The sequence below is a fragment of the Saccopteryx leptura genome, chromosome 12, assembly GCF_036850995.1.
Source record: "Saccopteryx leptura isolate mSacLep1 chromosome 12, mSacLep1_pri_phased_curated, whole genome shotgun sequence".
Lineage (NCBI taxonomy): Eukaryota > Metazoa > Chordata > Mammalia > Chiroptera > Emballonuridae > Saccopteryx > Saccopteryx leptura.
Genome location: NC_089514.1, coordinates 31,374,840 through 31,394,294, shown reverse-complemented (window position 1 = coordinate 31,394,294; position 19,455 = coordinate 31,374,840). Strand labels below are relative to the sequence as shown.

Here is a 19,455-nt window from a genome sequence, read left to right as displayed (position 1 = left end):
CTATGGAGCAGCACTGGGGGACACGAGGGCAGGGCTGAGGACATCGAGAACGGGGATAGATGGGTGAGAGGAGCATCCCGGTGGCCACAGTGACAGGGAAGCACAGTGACGTGAAGTCCAATGACAGCTCCCTCTGTCACCCTGGCCAGAGGTAAGCCTGATTAAAATTGTTTGACAAAGTCACTTGTTACTTCTACACTTTAATTCCAATGCAAGATAAGCTCCTGCTTCATTGGTAACAAGCTTGGAAGTCCCTAAGGCCCAGGCTGCACTCAGTTCTGCTTCTGCCCTGTGTCACCACTTGTGTGACCTTGGTAAGAAACACGTTTTTTGGGTCCTGGCTTCTCACCTACAAAATGGAGATGGGAACATCAGCTATTTCATGAGGTTATGCTAGAAATAAATAATCATGCAATAGACTTAGCACAATGCCCTACACACAATAAGCAATTTAGAAATATAGAAATATTCTGTATTACTGGGTTTTGTCAAATATTTTTTAGCCCAGTACAAAAAAAAAAGGCTGAAAGATGGCCCAATCATCCTACTATTCTTCGGTTAGCATTAAATTTAGCTTTTTTGGAAATGCAGAGAATTCTATTTTGATTTCTCTAACTGAGGCAAAAATAAGACTGAAATATAACGGAAATGTCACTGCTAATTATAGCAACACTATGGTTTAGAATTACACCTCTGTTTGCATATAGTGGGGAATAAATTAATTTACTTAAAAATACAATTTAACTCTTTTCTCACTAGTACACATTGAGATTATTTCCAGTTTTTGGCATTTTTAAATAAAGCTAAGGTAACCAGCCTTGTATATAACATTTGTCCAAATTCCCAGCAATTTTTGAAGGCTACACATACTCCCCTTAGAGAAACTATTGAGTCAAAGGAGAGACACTTTCAGGCTCTTGATACTTATTATCACACTGCTCACCAGTAAACATTGTACCAATTTACCCTCCCCTTGACAGAGTGCAAGCATGCCCCTTCCCTGCTCTGTCTTATTTGCTGCAAGTATCTTTCCAGTTTGATATTTTTATATAATTGAGTCTGTAGGTTTTTTCTGCTTTGCAATTTCTTCTAGTACTTCTAAGTTTAGAAACTAGTCCTTTCTCATCTCAAGACGAAAGACTCACCCACAAGTTCTCTTAGCTTTTTTAAAAGTAGGTTTATCATTTACCTTTAAGTGTCGATTCATGGGCACTTCTTGTTTGTGCCTGGCTGGAGGTAGGGATCCTCCACCTCTGGTTTATTCCACTTCCTCACTTGGCTGTTCCAAAACATCTTTACAATGTTTGTTAATTCTTCTCTGAGTATAGATTTTACAAGTGATCCGAGCCTCTCTCCTTAACAACCACTGGCAGTTCTTAACTTCCAATAGTTGTGATTTAACATACACTTACAAAACAGAAAGGCTTTTAAGATTTCTTTGCACACCCAGTATAATACTAAATGTGATGATTAATTTTGTGTCAACCTGACTGGCCACAGGGTGCCGAGATTAAACATGATTTGGGGGTGTGTCTCCGACAGTTGTTGGATGATATGTGCATTTGAATCTGTGGACTCAGTAGTAGATTGCCTTCCCCAGTTCAGACGGACACCATCCAATCCACGGAGGGCATCACAGAACAAAAGGTGGAAGAAGGCTCTGCTTCCTTTTTCCTGCCTCATTGCTCGAGCTGGCACATATCTCCTCTGGCCCTCAGACTGAGATCTGCATCATCAGCTTCCCTGGCTCTCAGGCCTTCAGACTTGAACTAAGTTACACCACCAGTACGCCTGGGTCTCCAGCTTGCGGACATCATGGGACTTCTCAGCCTCTCTAATGGATGGCGTGAGCCAATTCCTCATAATAAAGATGGATGGATGGATGGACGGAAAGATAGATGGACAGACAGATGGATGGACACATGGACAGCCAATGGATAGACGGATGGATGAATATAGCTAGAGATGAATAGATCTCCTATTAGGGTCATAAGTTACTTTCTTTCATATACATTTGCTTTTAAAATTTTCATCAATGACTGCTGTTTTGTAATAAGAAAAAAAAAACAAAAACGGAACTACTTTTCCAACTTTGCCTACAAAAATGTTAAAAATATACATTACACTTTTGTTGGCAAGGAATAATGATAAAAACCCAAGTGCACCTCACTGGCTATTATCACTACAATTTGTAATGTGGTCTGCTTCCCTCGTTCTGTCCCTTTACCGGTCTTTCCCCTTTAACGCCTCATTCCATAGGCACTCAGCTACTTCCGGTTCTACACTTCCAAACAGTACACATCACCTCCTTTACTCTCTCGTGAGCTAATGAGTTCCTCCTTGGTTCCCCACCCTTGTTAGTGGCAACCTCCCTGCACCCAGGCTATGTATCCAGTGGTCATATTTAATCTCTGCTCTCTCCCACCCATTATATTGAATAAAAGATCAGTCATTTTCATGTAATAGTACTTCAAAATGTCTTTAACTTGTTCATTTTCCATTCCCCCTGTAGCCACAACCCTAATCAAGTCATTAGGGCCTCACACCTTATACCCAAGGCTGCCTAACTCACAGCCTGGCCGCACCAATCAAATCGCAAATCCAGCCTCTCTATCACTGGATGACTCAGGAAACCTTCACCGGCTTCCTACTGTTGAGCAGCAATGCCAAACTCCCAATTATCTTTCTAATTTTGGCACTCAACCCTGTAATAATTGGCAGAGTACTTGGCACAGAGTTGAATTTAAACAAACTTTTGAAGCATGAGCAAGAATCCTTCGACCTAGACAAGCAGTCTGCTCCCAAACCATCTCTAGGTTTCCTGCATTGTGTTCCTCTTCCCCAGAGCGCCTGGGCCGCCCTGCTCTCTGCCTCTCCAGCTGCCAATCATCCCAAGCCTCCTCAGGCCCCACCTCCAAGGAGCCTTATCTGCCCACTCCTCAACGAGGCAAAGGCTCCCCCCTTCCACTTCCTGTGGCCTGGGCTTTAACCAGACCCTGGAACATGCTGACTCCGATTCTTTTTCAACCTGCTTCCTGCCTGTAAATGTGGTCTCCTATATACCATCTGAACTGTAAGGCATGGTTGGTGCTTAGTTAGACCTATGCTGTGCATACCCCTCACCACAAAGTTTCATGGTGTTTTATTTAAACTGTAAGCACTCAATACACACTGTTTAAATTAACATAAAGCAGCACCAAAAGGGTCAGACCAGGGGTCGGGAACCTAGGGCTCGCGAGCCAGATGTGGCTCTTTTGATGGCTGCGTCTGGCTCGCAGACAGATCTTTAATAAAAAAAATAATAATGTTAAAAATATAAAACATTCTCATGTATTAGAATCCATTCATTTCCTACCGCTCATGTTCATGGTTGCAGGTGGCTGGAGCCAATCACAGCTGTCCTCCGGGACAACACCAAATTTTTATTGGATAATGCGTAATGTACATGGGTCGTTGTATGGCTCTCACGGAATTACATTTTAAAATATGTGGCCTGACCTGTGGTGGCGCAGTGGGATAAAGCGTCGCCCTGGAACACTGAGGTCGCCGGTTCGAAACCTTGGGCTTGCCCGGTCAAGGCACATATGGGAGTTGAAGCTTCCTGCTCCTCCCCCTTCTCTCTCTCTCTGTCTCTCTCTCTCACTCCTCTCTCTCTAGAAAAATCAATAAATAAAATATTTGAAAATATGTGGCATTCATGGCTCTCTCAGTCAAAAAGGTTTCAGACCCCTGGGTTAGACAGACAAATAACGAATGTTAACATAACATTTAGGTTAAAAGCAAAACTGACTACACGTGGATTTCAATATCCACATCCAGACAAAAAACAGCCTGAAGATACAAGTTCAATGGCCTCAGGCTAGGAATGTCCTACACGAGGTCTCGTGATACTAACCATTCCAGTACCACGGCCCAAGACCCTCTGCTGCAGGCCACCCCACACCCGGTGTTCTCACAGCTCGTGCTTTGCACAGGCTGTCGCTTTGCCCGGAACGCTCTTCCTTTGCTTTGCACAGGCTGTCGCTTTGCCCGGAACACTCTTCCTTTGCTTTGCACAGGCTGTCGCTTTGCCCGGAACACTCTTCCTTTGCTTTGCACAGGCTGTTGCTTTGCCCGGAACGCTCTTCCTTTGCCCACCACTCTCCTCTACCTTCTCTGTTATGATAAATGCCTGCTCACTTTCCAGAGCAGCTCCAACATCACCACCTCTCTGTAATATTAGTGACTCTAGGATGATGTAATTAGCCTTATCCCCTCATCATCTTCCTGCTAATTAATGCTAGATAATGCTTATTAACCGTATTATGGCTTTTTTTTTTTTACACTTAAATACACACGGTGAGACAGTTAAGGGCAAAAGCCATGATTTACACATTTCATACACACAACACTTCACACTGCACTTACATATAATAAACACCTTCAAAAAAGAAAAAGAAATAGAATTGAATTTAACTGGTAAAACTCATAAACATAAGACAAGCCAGTACCGGGCCCATTTTGGTCCTCCAGGACCTGCCTCCGGGTCTGTCTTGGTCCCTCTGCTCCACAGCAGCGATGTCCTGGCTACCAGCACATCCGCTCCAGAGGGGACAACGAAGCTTCTCCCCGCCTCTCCAAGCTACAGAAGAACCCTCTAACTAGGCTAGCAGAGGGAAGGTTGGGATGTTCATTAGGAAGAAAAATCAAGAAAGAGTCATAGAAAATCAGCAAAGTAGTCAGGTTTGCAGAGTGCTGAAGGCTGGTCCATAAGTAACTACAAACCCAGCCACAGCAGAGACGTGCCTGGCACAGTCTCCAGGGCGCCAAGCTCCATTCTCCCTCCACCACAACACCCTCCGCGGTGGATGGTAAACAAGAGATCTTCAGTGTGCTGACCCAACGGTTTGCGTGGGTACCACACTACCCGGGCCTGATGAGATCACCAGAACCTTTGCCAGATCCACAATCCCTTCCAGAAACTGCTGATCGCTGTTTTCTTCAGGGACGGCTCCCCCAACATCATGTCCTCAGACTCTAAGTCACACTGATCTCTCACTCAAAAGCCAGGGGGTCCTAGCCACCCCAAGGGAAGACAGCACTTCCCTCTCAGGTCCCAAAGATTCTACCCAGCCTACAGATCCACTTCCCGTACACCGAACCCCACAGGTGGCTCTCCAGAGCCCCGAAGGGAATTCCTATCCTCCCGGGTCTACCTGACCAATCTGATTTGTCTACAGTTATCTGCCTGCTATTGAGGTAACTGCATCTGAAAAGGGCATTTTGTTCCAAAGTAGGATCTTAATCTAGCCTCACCAGCTGCCACTTGGCCTCAAAAGACAGACACAGCTTTTCCCTGGAGCCTTGCCACTGGATTACGCCAAAAGACCATGAAGTATCTAAGATGCACCATCTCTGGAGACATTTGAAGCTGCTTTCCTTTTCTTTTAAAAGGACACCTACGATTGCTGCTGCTTTTGAAAGCAGAAATATGCAACAGACAGGTCTTGAGTTCAAAGAATGATTATGACTTTGCCAGCTCAAGTTAATTGATTTTATCTAGTTCTCTAGGCTCTTTGGCAACCCATTCACAAGCTCTTCTGCAAGTGGTCTTCCAGAATTACATTGTTCGAGTCTTACAATAAAGACCCCAAATACAAATACTGCAAATATCTGCGGTTTCCTGCTATAAACCTCATCCCAATCACGTTGGGCCCAAATGCAGAGCAACAGACACTAGTCTAGGTAAGAGACAAAGCGTTTCTGTTTCCTGGACTTTCAGAATCCAAGAGCTATTTTCCATCTTAGAATCTTGATATTTCATTGTTGTTTTAGGGTTAAAAACAAATTTATGAAAGATTTCTGCTTTCTTATATACAATCCAAACTTCCCTATAAATGTATCCTTCTTTACATTTGTAACTGCTCATATTTTTAACCATTTTATTTTGGAGATTTTATCTCTCTGTGTTTGAATTCATTAATTTTAAGCATTTACAGGCTCAATACCTAATACAAATCAGGTGCTAGACACTTTCACAGAGTTTTTTCTTTTTTTATTAAACCTTTACAATTTTGTTAACTTATGAAAATGTTCAAACATATATGGACAGAGTAGAGAAAATAATATAATAAACCTGATACTGCATTTCCCAATTTCAAAAATTGTCATCATACTGCCTAGCTTACACTTTTCCTAGCTCACCAAAACTGGATTGTTGCAAAGCAAGTCTCAGGCCTCATAATCTCACTGTGAATCCCTGGTGTGTGTCTCTTAGAGAAAAACTCCCTGTCCTTCCCATAATCAGAATACCATTACCCAGCAGAAAAATCAATTCATAACAAATACTCATTATCAGATAATCCCATCAGTATTCAAATTCCCTGATTTCTCTAAAATGTGTGGTGACGCATTTTGATGAAAAAAAAAAACAGATGCATAGAGAATTATTAACTCTCACAGTCCTATTTCTCAGCACACAGCAGAACAGCGAGTTTCCCATTGGAAGTCTTGGTCCTCTCTACATACGGCACAGTTGTTGTTGTCATGTTTAGAAAAGGAATACATATGTGCTTTTAAAATGATCTTTATAAAAGTGGCCTTTTCCTTTTTGAGTGTTTTGATTCCAGTTGAACAACATTAAAAGTGGATCAGTGTTTGGATCCCGAGGGAGACTTTGATCAGAGTAGGAATCCTTCACTGTTCGATACCACACAGGAGACGAAACTAGAAGGAACTAAGGAAATAAGCGTGTGTGGTGTCATACGGAGACCTCTGCACCAGGCAGCGTGGCTGTAACAAAATGATGATGATGACAACGATGAGGGTGGGCCTCTATCAAGGAGAAACAAGGAGAGCCCCCTCTGGGTAAATGAAAAGTTTACTGAATTGTTTACAAGGAGCTTTAAATTTCCTAGGAGAAAAAGCATTACTATTAAACTGCACAAGTCAATCTTGGAAAAGTATGTGGGCTGTGAGACTAAATCCCCTAGAAATTCCTCTTCAATACCTGATACAATATAAGAAAATAAAAATGAAAAAATAAACCATGTTGCCATCAACAAACAACCACCACCAAGTTTTTGATACATTTTTTTAAAAATAGATATCATTGTAAAGGGTCTCTTTCATATATTTTTTTTTGTATTTTTCTGAAGTGAGAAGTGGGGGGCAGCAGACAGACAGACCCCCCCACCCCATGCCCGACCGGGATCCACCTGGCATGCCCACCAGGGGGCAATGCTCAGCCCATCTGGGGCGTTGCTCTGCTGCAACCGGAGCTATTCTAGCGCCTGAGGCAGAGGCCACAGAGCCATCCTCAGCGCCCAGGCCAACTTTGCTCCAATGGAGCCTTGGCTGCAGGAGGGGAAGAGAGAGACAGAGAGGAAGGAGAGGGGGAGGGGTGGAGAAGCAGATGGGCGCCTCTCCTGTGTGCCCTGGCCAGGAATCGAACCCGGGACTTCCGCACACCAGGCCGACGCTCTACCACTGAGCCAACCAGCCAGGGCTCTTTCATACATCTTAAATAAAGATAGTTTGGGAATTTTTAAAAACTATAACAATGAAATAAAGAGGTGCTTGAAAAAAAAATCTTTAAAAGTTATAGAACACAAATCAAATAAGCAACAAAATAGGTTCCTTTATACTGACCTTCAAAAATATTGTTCTAAGCTCTGCTGGATCGGCCCTCTTGGTTAAAGCCACCTATAAATAAACATAAAAACGTTTATATTATTAGAACAAAGCTGAGAAATCAGGCTAGCGACTGGAAGAAAATAAACTCCAGGTCAGAAATTAGTGGATTTCATCGTGGTACTTAAAACAGCAAATTCCCGCAGTATAAAAACTACCCCCTGAATTTTAAATTAGACTCCCCATGTGGCTTCTAGAACACTAACATTCTGGGCAAGTAACCAGTAAAGTTCCTAATATGTAATGTTTAATGTATAGCTTTTTTTTCCTTTCAAAAAGAAAATAAAAAGTTGAATCACCTGGTATTTTAAAACTATACTCCCGAACGACCCATACCCTTTTATAGGGGAATACTAAATATTAAAGTACCATCTGTTTATTAACTATGCAAGAGAAGATAGTTCTTAAGGAAGTTAGTGAACAAGGCAAATCACATTAACAAGCAGAAGGGATTTACTTCCCACAGTTCTACCAGGAACAGGCATGAATGCCTACCTATCTGGGCATGCCAAGCAAAGTCTCCTCCTTTTAATTTAAGAAGACAAAGGTTTCCAAAGGTATGACTATTATTCTCCACACCGTAGAAATAAAGGGGTGATGGTAACCTTTCAAGAGCGAAATTTGACAGATTAGCTCAGAATAGGTGTTGTGCTTAATTCTCCAGCCCACAAAGTCCAAAAACATCACTGGGAAAAAGCAAGACAAACTTGAACATGGCTACCCCAGGCCAACACAAAAGAGTCCTTATGTGGAACCAAACAGTGGGCTTATTCAGCGTCCCATCACCCAATCCTGCTGGCAAAACCGTCATGAGACTGAATTCTCACCAAGTTCAGCGTCACCCCATGATACAGCCAAGGAGGAGTTCCTGGAACCCCCCCAATACTGGAGCCATGTTGCTATCCATGGGGAGATTTATGCAAATTGTTCTAAATCCCTTCTGTGTGTTTGCAAACTCTTCTGAGATCTCTGGACAATGGGTTCTCTGTCTCTAAATATGTAACTGCCTGAGCTGCTTTGCCCACCACTGTCAGGAATAATTTTATTAACTAATCACTGGAATGAGAGAGGTACTCTTTCAGAATCAGTGGTTGGTCACCTTGCTTCCCAAAGCAAGACTGATAACTCTTTTAATTTCAGCTGAGTACTTATAAACACCAGTGCTATTTTTATCCACAAGTATTTGTGATCTTTTTTTAAAATGCTGAATTAGTTAGTGTTCTTTGCTGTTCAATTAAGGAGGGAAAATAAAACAGACTGCTAACCAACCTCAGACGGATGATACTGCTAATCTAAAGGTTGTCGGAGAAGACTCCCTCCTTCCGGGTCTGTATTCTGAGAAAGTGGAGCAGAACGAACGCCACGGGAAAGAAGAGACAGCATAAAAGTGCCTCCATCCTCCTCTTTTAAGAGCAAAGAAATTCTCTTCTTCAAGTTCCACATTGCAAGACAGTACATAAGTAACATTTGTTAAAAGGCATATGGTGGCCCTGGGTACTCAGTTGGTTTTCCTTTTGAAAGCAAAGGAACGTCTCCACAAAGTGAACTATTCTTGCTCCATCTGAATACCACATCCTCTAAACTCTAATGAATTCACTTTGCCATAAAGCCTTGCCTGGGCAATGCTCCTGCTCTACATTCCCACAGCTTTCTTTGACTTGTCGGCCCCAACACGCACCTTCAGTGCTCACCTCCAGGACTACACACCTCTGTGAGAGAAAGAGACAAAGCTTTCACTTTGTAACTCTCCCAGAGTGTCGGACACAGGAGAAAACAATCCATGTGGTGACTCAACACTTGTAAATCACGCCGCCTAATGTGTACAGAACGCTTGATAGTTTTCAAACCATGACTGTGTGCTCACTGGAGCCTCACAGCAAACCTGAGACTCCAGCGAGAGCATGTGATGGTCCTCACCTTACAGAAAGGGGAACCGAGACTCAGGAAGGGGTCAAACATTTCCCCCAAAGGAAGATTAAGCACCAATTTGTACTCACATTTCTGAATGTTTGAAAGCAGATCCCAAATCTTCCATCTTTTACTGTTGATCTCCCCACTGATCCGCATTATCTACAGCTTCACACTGATGATAACTACACTACCCAGTGACATGATACACTACTTGCCTAGAACCCCAGATGTTCCCAGTTTCTCCTACCACCACCAGTGTGTAGTGTCCACCCAGTGCTGAGACTAGGAGCACGGCTTCAGTGCCGGACCACCCTCGACTGGGGGGCAAGCCCACCTCTAAACTTACCAGCTGTGTGACCTCGAGCAATCTTCCTGCCCTCTCAGCCTCACTTTCCTCATCTATAAAGCAGGAAGTCCCCATGGTTAGAGGGGCGACAGGAGACCATTGCAAAAAGTACTTAGCACCAAACCCCCTCAACAATTCAAGTACTCAGGAAGTTTAAATAACTTGTATTATGTATCCAAAGGTGTCTATATTCATGCTTACTCCTAGAAACGTCTAATGCTGAGTAGCCCGGCTCATCACTTGAGAAGAGAGAAATCAGTAGGAGAGAAGGGAAAGCACTTGATGGGTCTTAGAAACAGGCACCACAGCTCTGCACAAGCACGGAGGCCCTAACTCACCGTTCCATCTGCTGTCCTAGCCCCATCAAATGCTACTTCTTGAAAACAGACCCAAAGTTCTAGGTATAGCACGTAATGAATGACCACCATGTAATTTCGCCAAGGCCCACTGAAATGTGTATTAGGTCCTGGGCCTAGTCTACAGAAACACAAATAACTACAGCAAAATAGGGAAGGGAGTCAGAAAAATTGCCAGTAGCCTCCTGGGCCTCCCCTTTGCACTAATTCCATTCATTTCTCCAATGTTCTGTGGCCATTCAGAATTTCCATTTCTTCTTCTACCTCCCATTCTTTTTATTTTTATTTTTTTATTATTCATTTTAGAGAGGACAGAGGGAGAGAGAGAAAGGGGGGAAGAGCAGGAAGCATCAACTCCCATATGTGCCTTGACCAGACAAGTGCAGGGTTTTGAACCGGCAACCTCAGTGTTCCCAGGTCGACGCTTTATCCACTGCGCCACCACAGGTCAGGCCTACCTCCCATTCTTATGTTGTCGTTTTGGTGACATTGTCGGAAAAGAACACTTACATGGCTTCACTGAAGACAAGATAGACTGAGATGGATTCTACCTGGTGACAAAACTAACACCCAGGAAGTTCTATGAGCTGGAAAGAGGGAACCACAGAAAGGTTCACTTCTGTGTTGAAGCCATTGCAGAACAGCTGCTCAGCGTGTACAGTGTGCATGACTTGGCAAGCTTTAGTTTAGAAGATTCAGCGAACTTGACATTGTTTTCAGAAGACGGACTTTCATTGTCATATATTTTTTCTCATATACTAATAGCATGTAAATGTTTATAGCTACTAGTCTTAAAATCTAATGGGCTGATGGCCCTGGCCGGTTGGCTAAGTGGTAGAGCGTCAGCCTGGCGTGCGGGAGTCCCGGGTTCAATTCCCGGCCAGACCACACAGGAGAAGCGCTCATCTGCTTCTCCACCCCTCCCCCTCTCCTTCCTCTCTGTCTCTCTCTTCCCTTCCCGCAGCCAAGGTTCCACTGGAGCAAAGTTGGCCTGGGCGCTGAGGATGGCTCTGTGGCCTCTGCCTCAGGCTCTAGAATGGCTCTGGTTGCAACTGAGCAATGCCCCGGATGGGCAGAGCATCACCCCCTGGTGGGCATGCCGGGTGGATCCCGGTTGGGCACATGCAGGAGTCTGTCTGACTGCCTCCTCATTTCCAACTTCAGAAAAATTAAAAAAAAAAAAATCTAATGGGCTGATTTTATCCTTTACTCTTAATTTCGCATTTTAAGAATAGATTCCACCATTAAAACAAAATTTTCATATCAAGAGGTTTAAATAAGGTAAATGGTTTTCAAATATAGGGAGTAAATTACCTGAAGGAAAAGGGTTCTTGGCAGATGACTATGAAATATTACTGTACTGTTTGCTACTTAAATCAATACACTAGAGATATACTCAAGCAGGTAACATTCACACCAAGTTAAGCTTAAGGGGAAACAGAGGGGGGATTAGAATTGGAAAAAACTAGGCATTATATAGTTTTTCCAAAAACTAAAAGAAGTTTACTTTTATTGAACTTTTTAGTATGGAACTAAAAAGAACTATGTTCTTCAGGGCAAAATTTGAGGATCACTGAATATGTAAAATTACTGACAAGACAAACATTGGATACAATGTTAAAACAGGTTATAGATAGCATTTGCAAAACACATCATCTAGGGCCCTGATGGCGAACCTTTTCATAAAACCGCCCACTTTTGCAGTGCTGGTCAACCTGGTCTCTCCCACTCACTAGTGGGCGTTCCAGCTTTCATGGTGGGCCAATCACGGTGCCATTTGGTTGCTCCACTACCACCCACCATGAAAGCTAGACCGCCTACTAGTGGGCAGGAGAGACCAGGTTGACCAGCACTGCAAAAGTGGGCGGTTTTATGAAAAGGTTCGCCATCACAGATCTAGGGTCATCCTAGATTAAAAAGAAAACAAACCTAGCCAACAATAACATAATTTCAATGAGGGTACTGGGAAACATGGCAAGGAGAACTAGAAAGATATCTTTAAGGACAAATAAATTCAGTCCTTCCCAAGGTTCTCTTTACCAGGCCACAGTCACAGAGCTCCAGGGAAAAGCAACCTGGTCTCAACTCTCCAGGCAGAGGAGAACAGAAGCTCCATATCCACGCATGCTGCAAATGGCTTTTTCCAGTCTACCTGAATCATTACCAGCTAGAAGCAGCGGTCATTGGGACTTGGACATGAGCTGCAAAGTATAGAATGGTGACAACAATTCCAGTGCCATGTGGACTTTTCCTGTGGGGAACTTTCCTGGATTCCTGTTCCCTGTGACAGCTCCTAACAGACTGAACTGTGGTTGGGTTGCATTTTTCAGGGATTTGGCATGGTGATGGGGCCAACTTGGACTTGGTGAACATGTTAAGGACACTACTCTTTTAGGGATTCTTGCTGTATTGGCCAAGAGTTTGCTTAAAGGCTTTTAATCACTGTAAAAAAAAAATAGAGGACTGGATGAAGAAGATGGGGCACATATACACCATGATATACTATTCAGCTAGGAGAAATGATGACATCGGATCACTTACAGCGGAATGGTGGAGTCTTGGTAGCATTGTGTGGGGTGAAATAAGCGAATCAGAAAAAAACAGGAACTGCAGGGTTCCATACATTGGTGGGACATAAAAGCGACACTAAGAGGCATGGACAGGAGTGTGGTGGTTACAGGGGGTGGGGGGAGGGAAGGAGGGAGAGGGGAGGGGGAGGGGTACAGAGCGAACTGGATGGAGGGTGGCGGAGGACGATCTCTCTTCGGGTGATGGGTATGCAATAGAACTAAATGACAAGATAACCTGGAAATGTTTTCTTTGAATGTATGTACCCTGATTTATTGATGTCACCCCATTAAAATAAAAATTTATTTATAAAAAAATAATAATAATAAAAATGTTATTTTATTTCCAAAAAATAAAAAAATAAAATAAAAAATAAATTCAGTCTTATTTTAATATGAATTACAGCAGCCAAAAAAAGAAGGACACTGGGAAAGATATTTCTACACGTACAAGTATTTGTAAAGCTGGGATTACTGCGCTGGAATGAAGCCACCATTGTAGGCTCATTACTTTAACACGTCACAATAATACAGAATTGTGTACTCTAAATAGTCGCGAGGTCTAACAGAGGGGTGGTGGGGAAGAACATAAAAACACTTACCTACATAAGAGAAATACTAATTTGAAGATGAAAATGTAAAGAAAAGCTCTTCTCTTACATTGGGCGGATCTAGAGATGGAAGACCATGATCTCAATGGTTCCTTACCTCTCCACATTCCCAGCTCTGGCAAAGAATGGAAACTAAGTAGATGCTCCAAAAACATTGATTAAAGAAGTTCTTCCAGGTGGGTAGAGATCTGATCTTTACAGTGAAAATAGGTAGCTCCCTTCAGACCAGTGGTTCTTAAAATGTGGTCACTGGGCCATCAGAATTTTTAGAAATGCAAATTCTCATTGCACCCCAGACCAGAGACTCAGAGTGGGGCCCGTATGTCTATGATTTAACAAGCCTTCCAGTTGATCCTGGTGACTTTCAAGTTTACAACCCACAGTGTTAAGGCCCTGGCCGGTTGCTCAGTCAGTTAAAGCATCATCCAGAAATGCCAAGATTGTAGATTATGGGGAGCAACCAGGGAACGCACAACTAAACGGAAAAACAAATGAATGTTTCTCTCTCTCTCTCTCTCTCTCTCTCTCTCTCAAAATCAATCAAATATAATAAGAATAAGAAAAGAACCACAGTATTAGCTAATGTCCAATTCCGTTTCATTAGAACCAAGATTCTCAGCCCAGCTGCATATACAGGTCACCTGAGGGGCTTTTAGATTTTTATCATTGCACAGACCCTGCCAGAGCCCAGTTGAATAGGGTACCTCTACAGCTTCCCCAAGAGATTATAGTGTTTAGCTGGGTTGGAACCACTAAGACAGAACCCCAGGTTCTCACCTAAGCTTGCTCCTTCACCACCTGCACAGCACAGCCTTCAATCAGCAATACTTCCTTCCCCCCAACATTCTCCCAAACCTGCAAGGTCTGAAAACCAAGACAAGCACAGGCTTACACTGAAAACTCCACTGTCATGAAGTCATTATTTACCTTAGATATGAAATAAAATCAGAAGAGACAGCTCATCAAAAGCAGGCTACTCTGTGTGTTGTGTGGGAGGGGGTGGAGAAGAATACACATGTACACACACGCAGGCATGCAGTGCCAAGCAAAAAAAGGAGGTGGAGGGAGAAATATTCCTGCATGGTCTTCTGTACCTGTGGGAGTAAGTGTAGAAGGTAGACCGCAATCCTAATGGAAAAAGTACCACTGCACGTGACCTAACCACTTAGAATAGCGGTTCTCAACCTATGGGTCGCGACCCCAGCGGGGTCGCCTAAAGCCATCGAAAAATAAATAATGCATATCAGGTATTTACATTCTGAATCATAACTGTAGCAAATATACAGTTATGAAGTAGCCACCAAAATTATTTTTTGGTTTGGGGTCACTGCAACATGAGGAACTGTATTTGGGGTCACAGCATTAGAAAGGTTGAGAACCACTGACTTAGAAGTTTCTTCCACGTATCTTCATGTACTGCAAAGACTAAAACAGGGGTCCCCAAACTGCGGCCCGTGGCGCATGTGGCCCCCTGAGGCCATTTATCCGGCCCCCACTGCACTTCTGGAAGGGGCACCTCTTTCATTGGTGTCAGTGAGAGGAGCACAGGATGCATCTGCATCCTGGAGTAATGTATCTGGTGGCGCCGCAAAGCACAGCGTTGCTCACATACAGTACTACTTCCAGTGACGTGGGACGCATGCGTCACGGCTCCGGAAGCGCATCATATCACTTGTTACCGCTAGCAGTGACAAATATGGAACCAGACATTGACCATCTCATTGGCCAAAAGCAGGCCCATAGTTCCCATTGAAATACTGGTCAGTTTGTTGATTTAAATTTACTTGTTCTTTATTTTAAATATTGTATTTGTTCCCGTTTTGTTTTTTTACTTTAAAATAAGATATGTGCAGTGTGCATAGGGATTTGTTCATAGTTTTTTTTATAGTCTGGCCCTCCAATGGTCTGAGGGACAGTGAACTGGCCCCCTGTGTAAAAAGTTTGGGGACCCCTGGACTAAAAGGTTAACACTACAGTATCCAGATTCCCTTGCAGCTATGTGGTCTAGACCAGTGGTTTTCAACCGCCTGCCAGTGAACTGCTGCTGGCCCACTAGAAATTTTGCATAAAAAGTTAACTACCCTCTATAATCTTCACACAACATCAGGGTAGTTAATTCATTCACAGACTGGCACAAAATTTCTGGCGGACAGCAACGGTCTGCTGACCGGAGGATGAAAACCACTGGTCTAGATGCTGTCCACCAGATGAAGCTAGGTAGGATTTGGAAGCCAAGTTTTGGAAGGCAAAAAATTTTAAAAGTTAAGGGCCACACTTCTGCTGTTTCTTAACAAGCAGCATGGTTTGAAGTGCCTGATTTTCCTGTAGCAACCTCCTGCCCATGCCAGTGGCAACAAGGTTCTGAAACACTGCCCATTCGGCAGCTGGTTTCATGACTGAACAGGAGGCAACCGCTCTCTTGGTGACCCGCTCCGCTTTGAGGCTCTAGCTCGTTCCTGGGAACTCAATCTAAAGTCTGTTTCTTCACCTTCCCAACTAATTCTGTAAACCGTTTAATACCCTGTAATAAATCTCCCTCTCCTTAACTCAGCTGGAGTGGATTCTGTTCTCTGCAACTGAATCTTGACTGATACAATCAGTAATTGCCAAAGTAAGTTTGGAATTCCTCAAAACCACAGAGTTACCATTAACGTGAGACAAAGCAAGAAAGAGGTGTCTCATCAAATTTAAGAAAAATAATTTTTTATTGAATTCACTGAGTTACTCATTCCTCATCCTACAGTTTCCCTAAGTTCTAAGAAAGAAGTGGTAATTATAAGAAAAGTTACTGAAATATAAATTAGTATACAGACAAGATGCCATGTCAAGCATTCTTCAAACCACAATATTTTTGTGTAACCCACACCAAAAGTTCCTATCACTCAACAGTTGACTTACAAAACGCCAGACATCACAAATGTTAACCCACTGAGTAATTACACAAGCAGGTCATTCTGGGGCTGCTGGAGGTGTTTATCAGAAGCATTCAGTAGGTTGTGAAACATGTTGGATTTAACTCCGCGCTACTGTAGACAAATATTAAACAAACTATAAAGCCACCACCATGAAAATTCTGATATTAAGAAGAGTGTAACAGTTAAGAAATGAATGGCGGTATTTTAGCTGTGTGTTCTGTTATGCCAAAAAATATTTAAACACGCTGATTTTAGACTTTATTATTATTGTTATTAAGCTAAAGCTAATATTCCAGTAAATGTTCCCAAACATAATAATTTGACAGGAGACAGTATGAGTTTTTCTGAAATAGACATTTTTTTCTGTTTCTATTTTTAACTTCTTACAGAGACAGTTGAAGATGCTTCCTCATCTTAAGTAAGACATCCCCAGCTTTAGATACTCGGGTCCCAGTGACTGCTAACTTGCTGACTTTGCACGAGTCAGTTAACATTTCTGAGTTTTACTTTCCTTACCTATAAGATGAGAAAAATGACAAAAATCTACTTATCTATTTCATAAAGTTATCCTGAGGACCAATTAGAATGAAGAAAAAATGCCTTGTGAATCCTAAAGTGATAGGTAATGTTGGTAGTGATTATTCACTACCCTAAAAAGATGGAAGATGAGAACACAGCTAGGTGATATTTCTAATCCCAAATACGAATGAAAGGCAAGGAGGTCCAGCATGTATTCAACTTAGAGATAAGCAGTACTGATGACAAGCTAAGAAGAAAACAATTTGTTAAAATTTTATTGGATGCTCACAGTCTTGTTAGAAAGCCTCAGGAAGTCAGCTTGAGGATAAGCTTCCACCAGTGATACCTAAAACTATCCCAGAATCACTTGCTGAGAAATCTACCTCAGATCTCACAACAAAAGCACGTTGCCTGGGCTCCCTGTCAGGTCAGCTGCCATGGAAACGTCACGCACAAGCTGCTTCCCCACCTTGCTCCCTTCCAAGGCGAAGTCGCACGTGAGCGTCTCATTGGCAGCGCCCGATCACGCGCCTTTGTCCGGGCTGCGAGGCCAGGCGGGAACTGAGCTCTGACTCACCCAGTCTGGCAGGCAGGCCTCAGCGCGTGGGATTTCCTCCACTCCAGAAAACTCAGGCAAACTGATAATGCGGAGACTTCTGATTCCCAGCCCAGCTGAAAGGAGCCTACAAGTTGCTGTTCTGTCTTAACAAGTAAAAAGCTGAGAAATTAAAAAATCAACAACTCTCCCTACATCCTTCCGAAAAGTCATGTCACCAGGAAAGCCACTGCTCCCCAAATTAAAGAGACAGTAAGCCAGAAGTGGAGAATCAGCTGACCAGAGCAAAAACCCATGGACTAAAACCTGCGTGGGAAGAAGTGTCAGGGTAGGAAAACCTGACTTGCAAATGACGAATTGCTAGAAGCTCAAGTGTGGACAAGATAGAGATTTCAAAACTTGTCTAGGGAAACCCAGATAATGGGGATTCCCCTCATTTTTGTGAGTTTTGCCTCCTGGAACTCCAACTGGTTCTGCAGAGAATAATCAGAGAAAGGACCATCTTGTTCTTCCGGCAGGAGGAGAGGAAAGAACCAGATTGAAATCCGTCAGACCATTCTGTTCTGTACACCAGGGTCTGCCCTCACGAGAAATTAATCACAGCCTAACTTGCTGGGGATTCATCAGAGCCCAACTGACCAGAAGGAAGGGAAATACTGAACTCCAGACTCCTCCAACCTGCTCCCACCTAAAGGGAAGAAAAAACTGAGAAACACTTGTGAAGTATGCCATCCGGGGACACAGGCTCTGGCGCGGACACCGGATCACCGGAGCACAGAACACCTCCTCCTCTGCCCCCACCACCACACCACCCGAGGCCTCTTCTACCCAGTGCATCATGTCTACCTACCGAGAAAAATTATAAGGCACACCAAGCGGCAAAATACACAATTTGAAGAGATAAAGCAAGCACCAAAGTCAGACTCAAATATGGCAGGAATGCTGAAATGATCAGACCAGAAATTTAAAACAACTAGGATTGGCCCTGGCCGGTTGGCTCAGCGGTAGAGCGTCGGCCTGGCGTGGGGGGACCCGGGTTCGATTCCCGGCCAGGGCACATAGGAGAAGCGCCCATTTGCTTCTCCACACCCCCCCCCCCTTCCTCTCTGTCTCTTCCCCTCCCGCAGCCAAGGCTCCATTGGAGCAAAGATGGCCCAGGCGCTGGGGATGGCTCCTTGGCCTCTGCCCCAGGCGCTAGAGTGGCTCTGGTCGCGGCAGAGCGACGCCCCGGAGGGGCAGAGCATCGCCCCCTGGTGGGCAGAGCGTCGCCCCTGGTGGGCGTGCCGGGTGGATCCCGGTCGGGCGCATGCGGGAGTCTGTCTGACTGTCTCTCCCCGTTTCCAGCTTCAGAAAAAACAACAACAACTAGGATTAATGTGCTAAGGGCTCTACTGGATAAAGGAGACAGCATTCCGGGACACATGGGCAATGCAAATAGAAAGATGGTAATTCTAAGAAAGAACCAAAAAGAAATGCTAGAGGTCAACAGTATTGAACCAGTAATGAAGAATGCCCCTGAGGACCGTGGCAGACTGGGCGTGGCTGAGGAGAGTCTCTGAGATTCAGGACACTGTGAGAGAAATCTCCCAAACTGGAAACAAAGGGAAAAAGACTGGAAACAAAACAAAACAAAACAAACAGAACAGAAGACCCAACCAAGAACTGTGGCACCGCTGGCCTAAATTCAGATCACAGAGCTAAAATGTAAAAAGAAGACACAGTAGAAAAACTAGATTGCCTTGAATTTGGCAACGACGTTTTAAATATAACACCAAAGGCATGATTCATGAAAGAAAGAACTGATAAACTAGACTTCATTAAAATAGAAAGTTCTGTGCAAGACATTAACAAGAGAATGAAAAGATAAGCCAAAGACTGGGAAAAACATTTGCAAAAAAATAGCAAATAAAAGACTTATCCAAACTATACAAAGAACTCTTCAAACTCAACAATAAGAAAACAATCTAATTTAAAAAATGATCCAATGACCTTAACAGAAAGCT

At 43.5% G+C, this 19,455-nt stretch overlaps 1 protein-coding gene and 1 non-coding gene across 2 annotated transcripts in view; one reads left to right on the top strand and one right to left on the bottom strand.

The window, feature by feature from the left end:
- Nucleotides 1–19,455, bottom strand: part of SLC25A13 (solute carrier family 25 member 13) — a 188,539-nt gene that overhangs the window by 154,411 nt on the left and 14,673 nt on the right. The window contains exon 2 of the mRNA XM_066354073.1: nt 7,630–7,683. Within this exon, the coding sequence (XP_066210170.1) occupies nt 7,630–7,683 (54 nt within the window). The remainder of the gene's footprint in view (nt 1–7,629; nt 7,684–19,455) is intronic.
- On the top strand, nt 18,435–18,509 carry TRNAP-UGG (transfer RNA proline (anticodon UGG)). The gene has a single exon. It is a non-coding gene; the product is annotated as a tRNA-Pro (tRNA).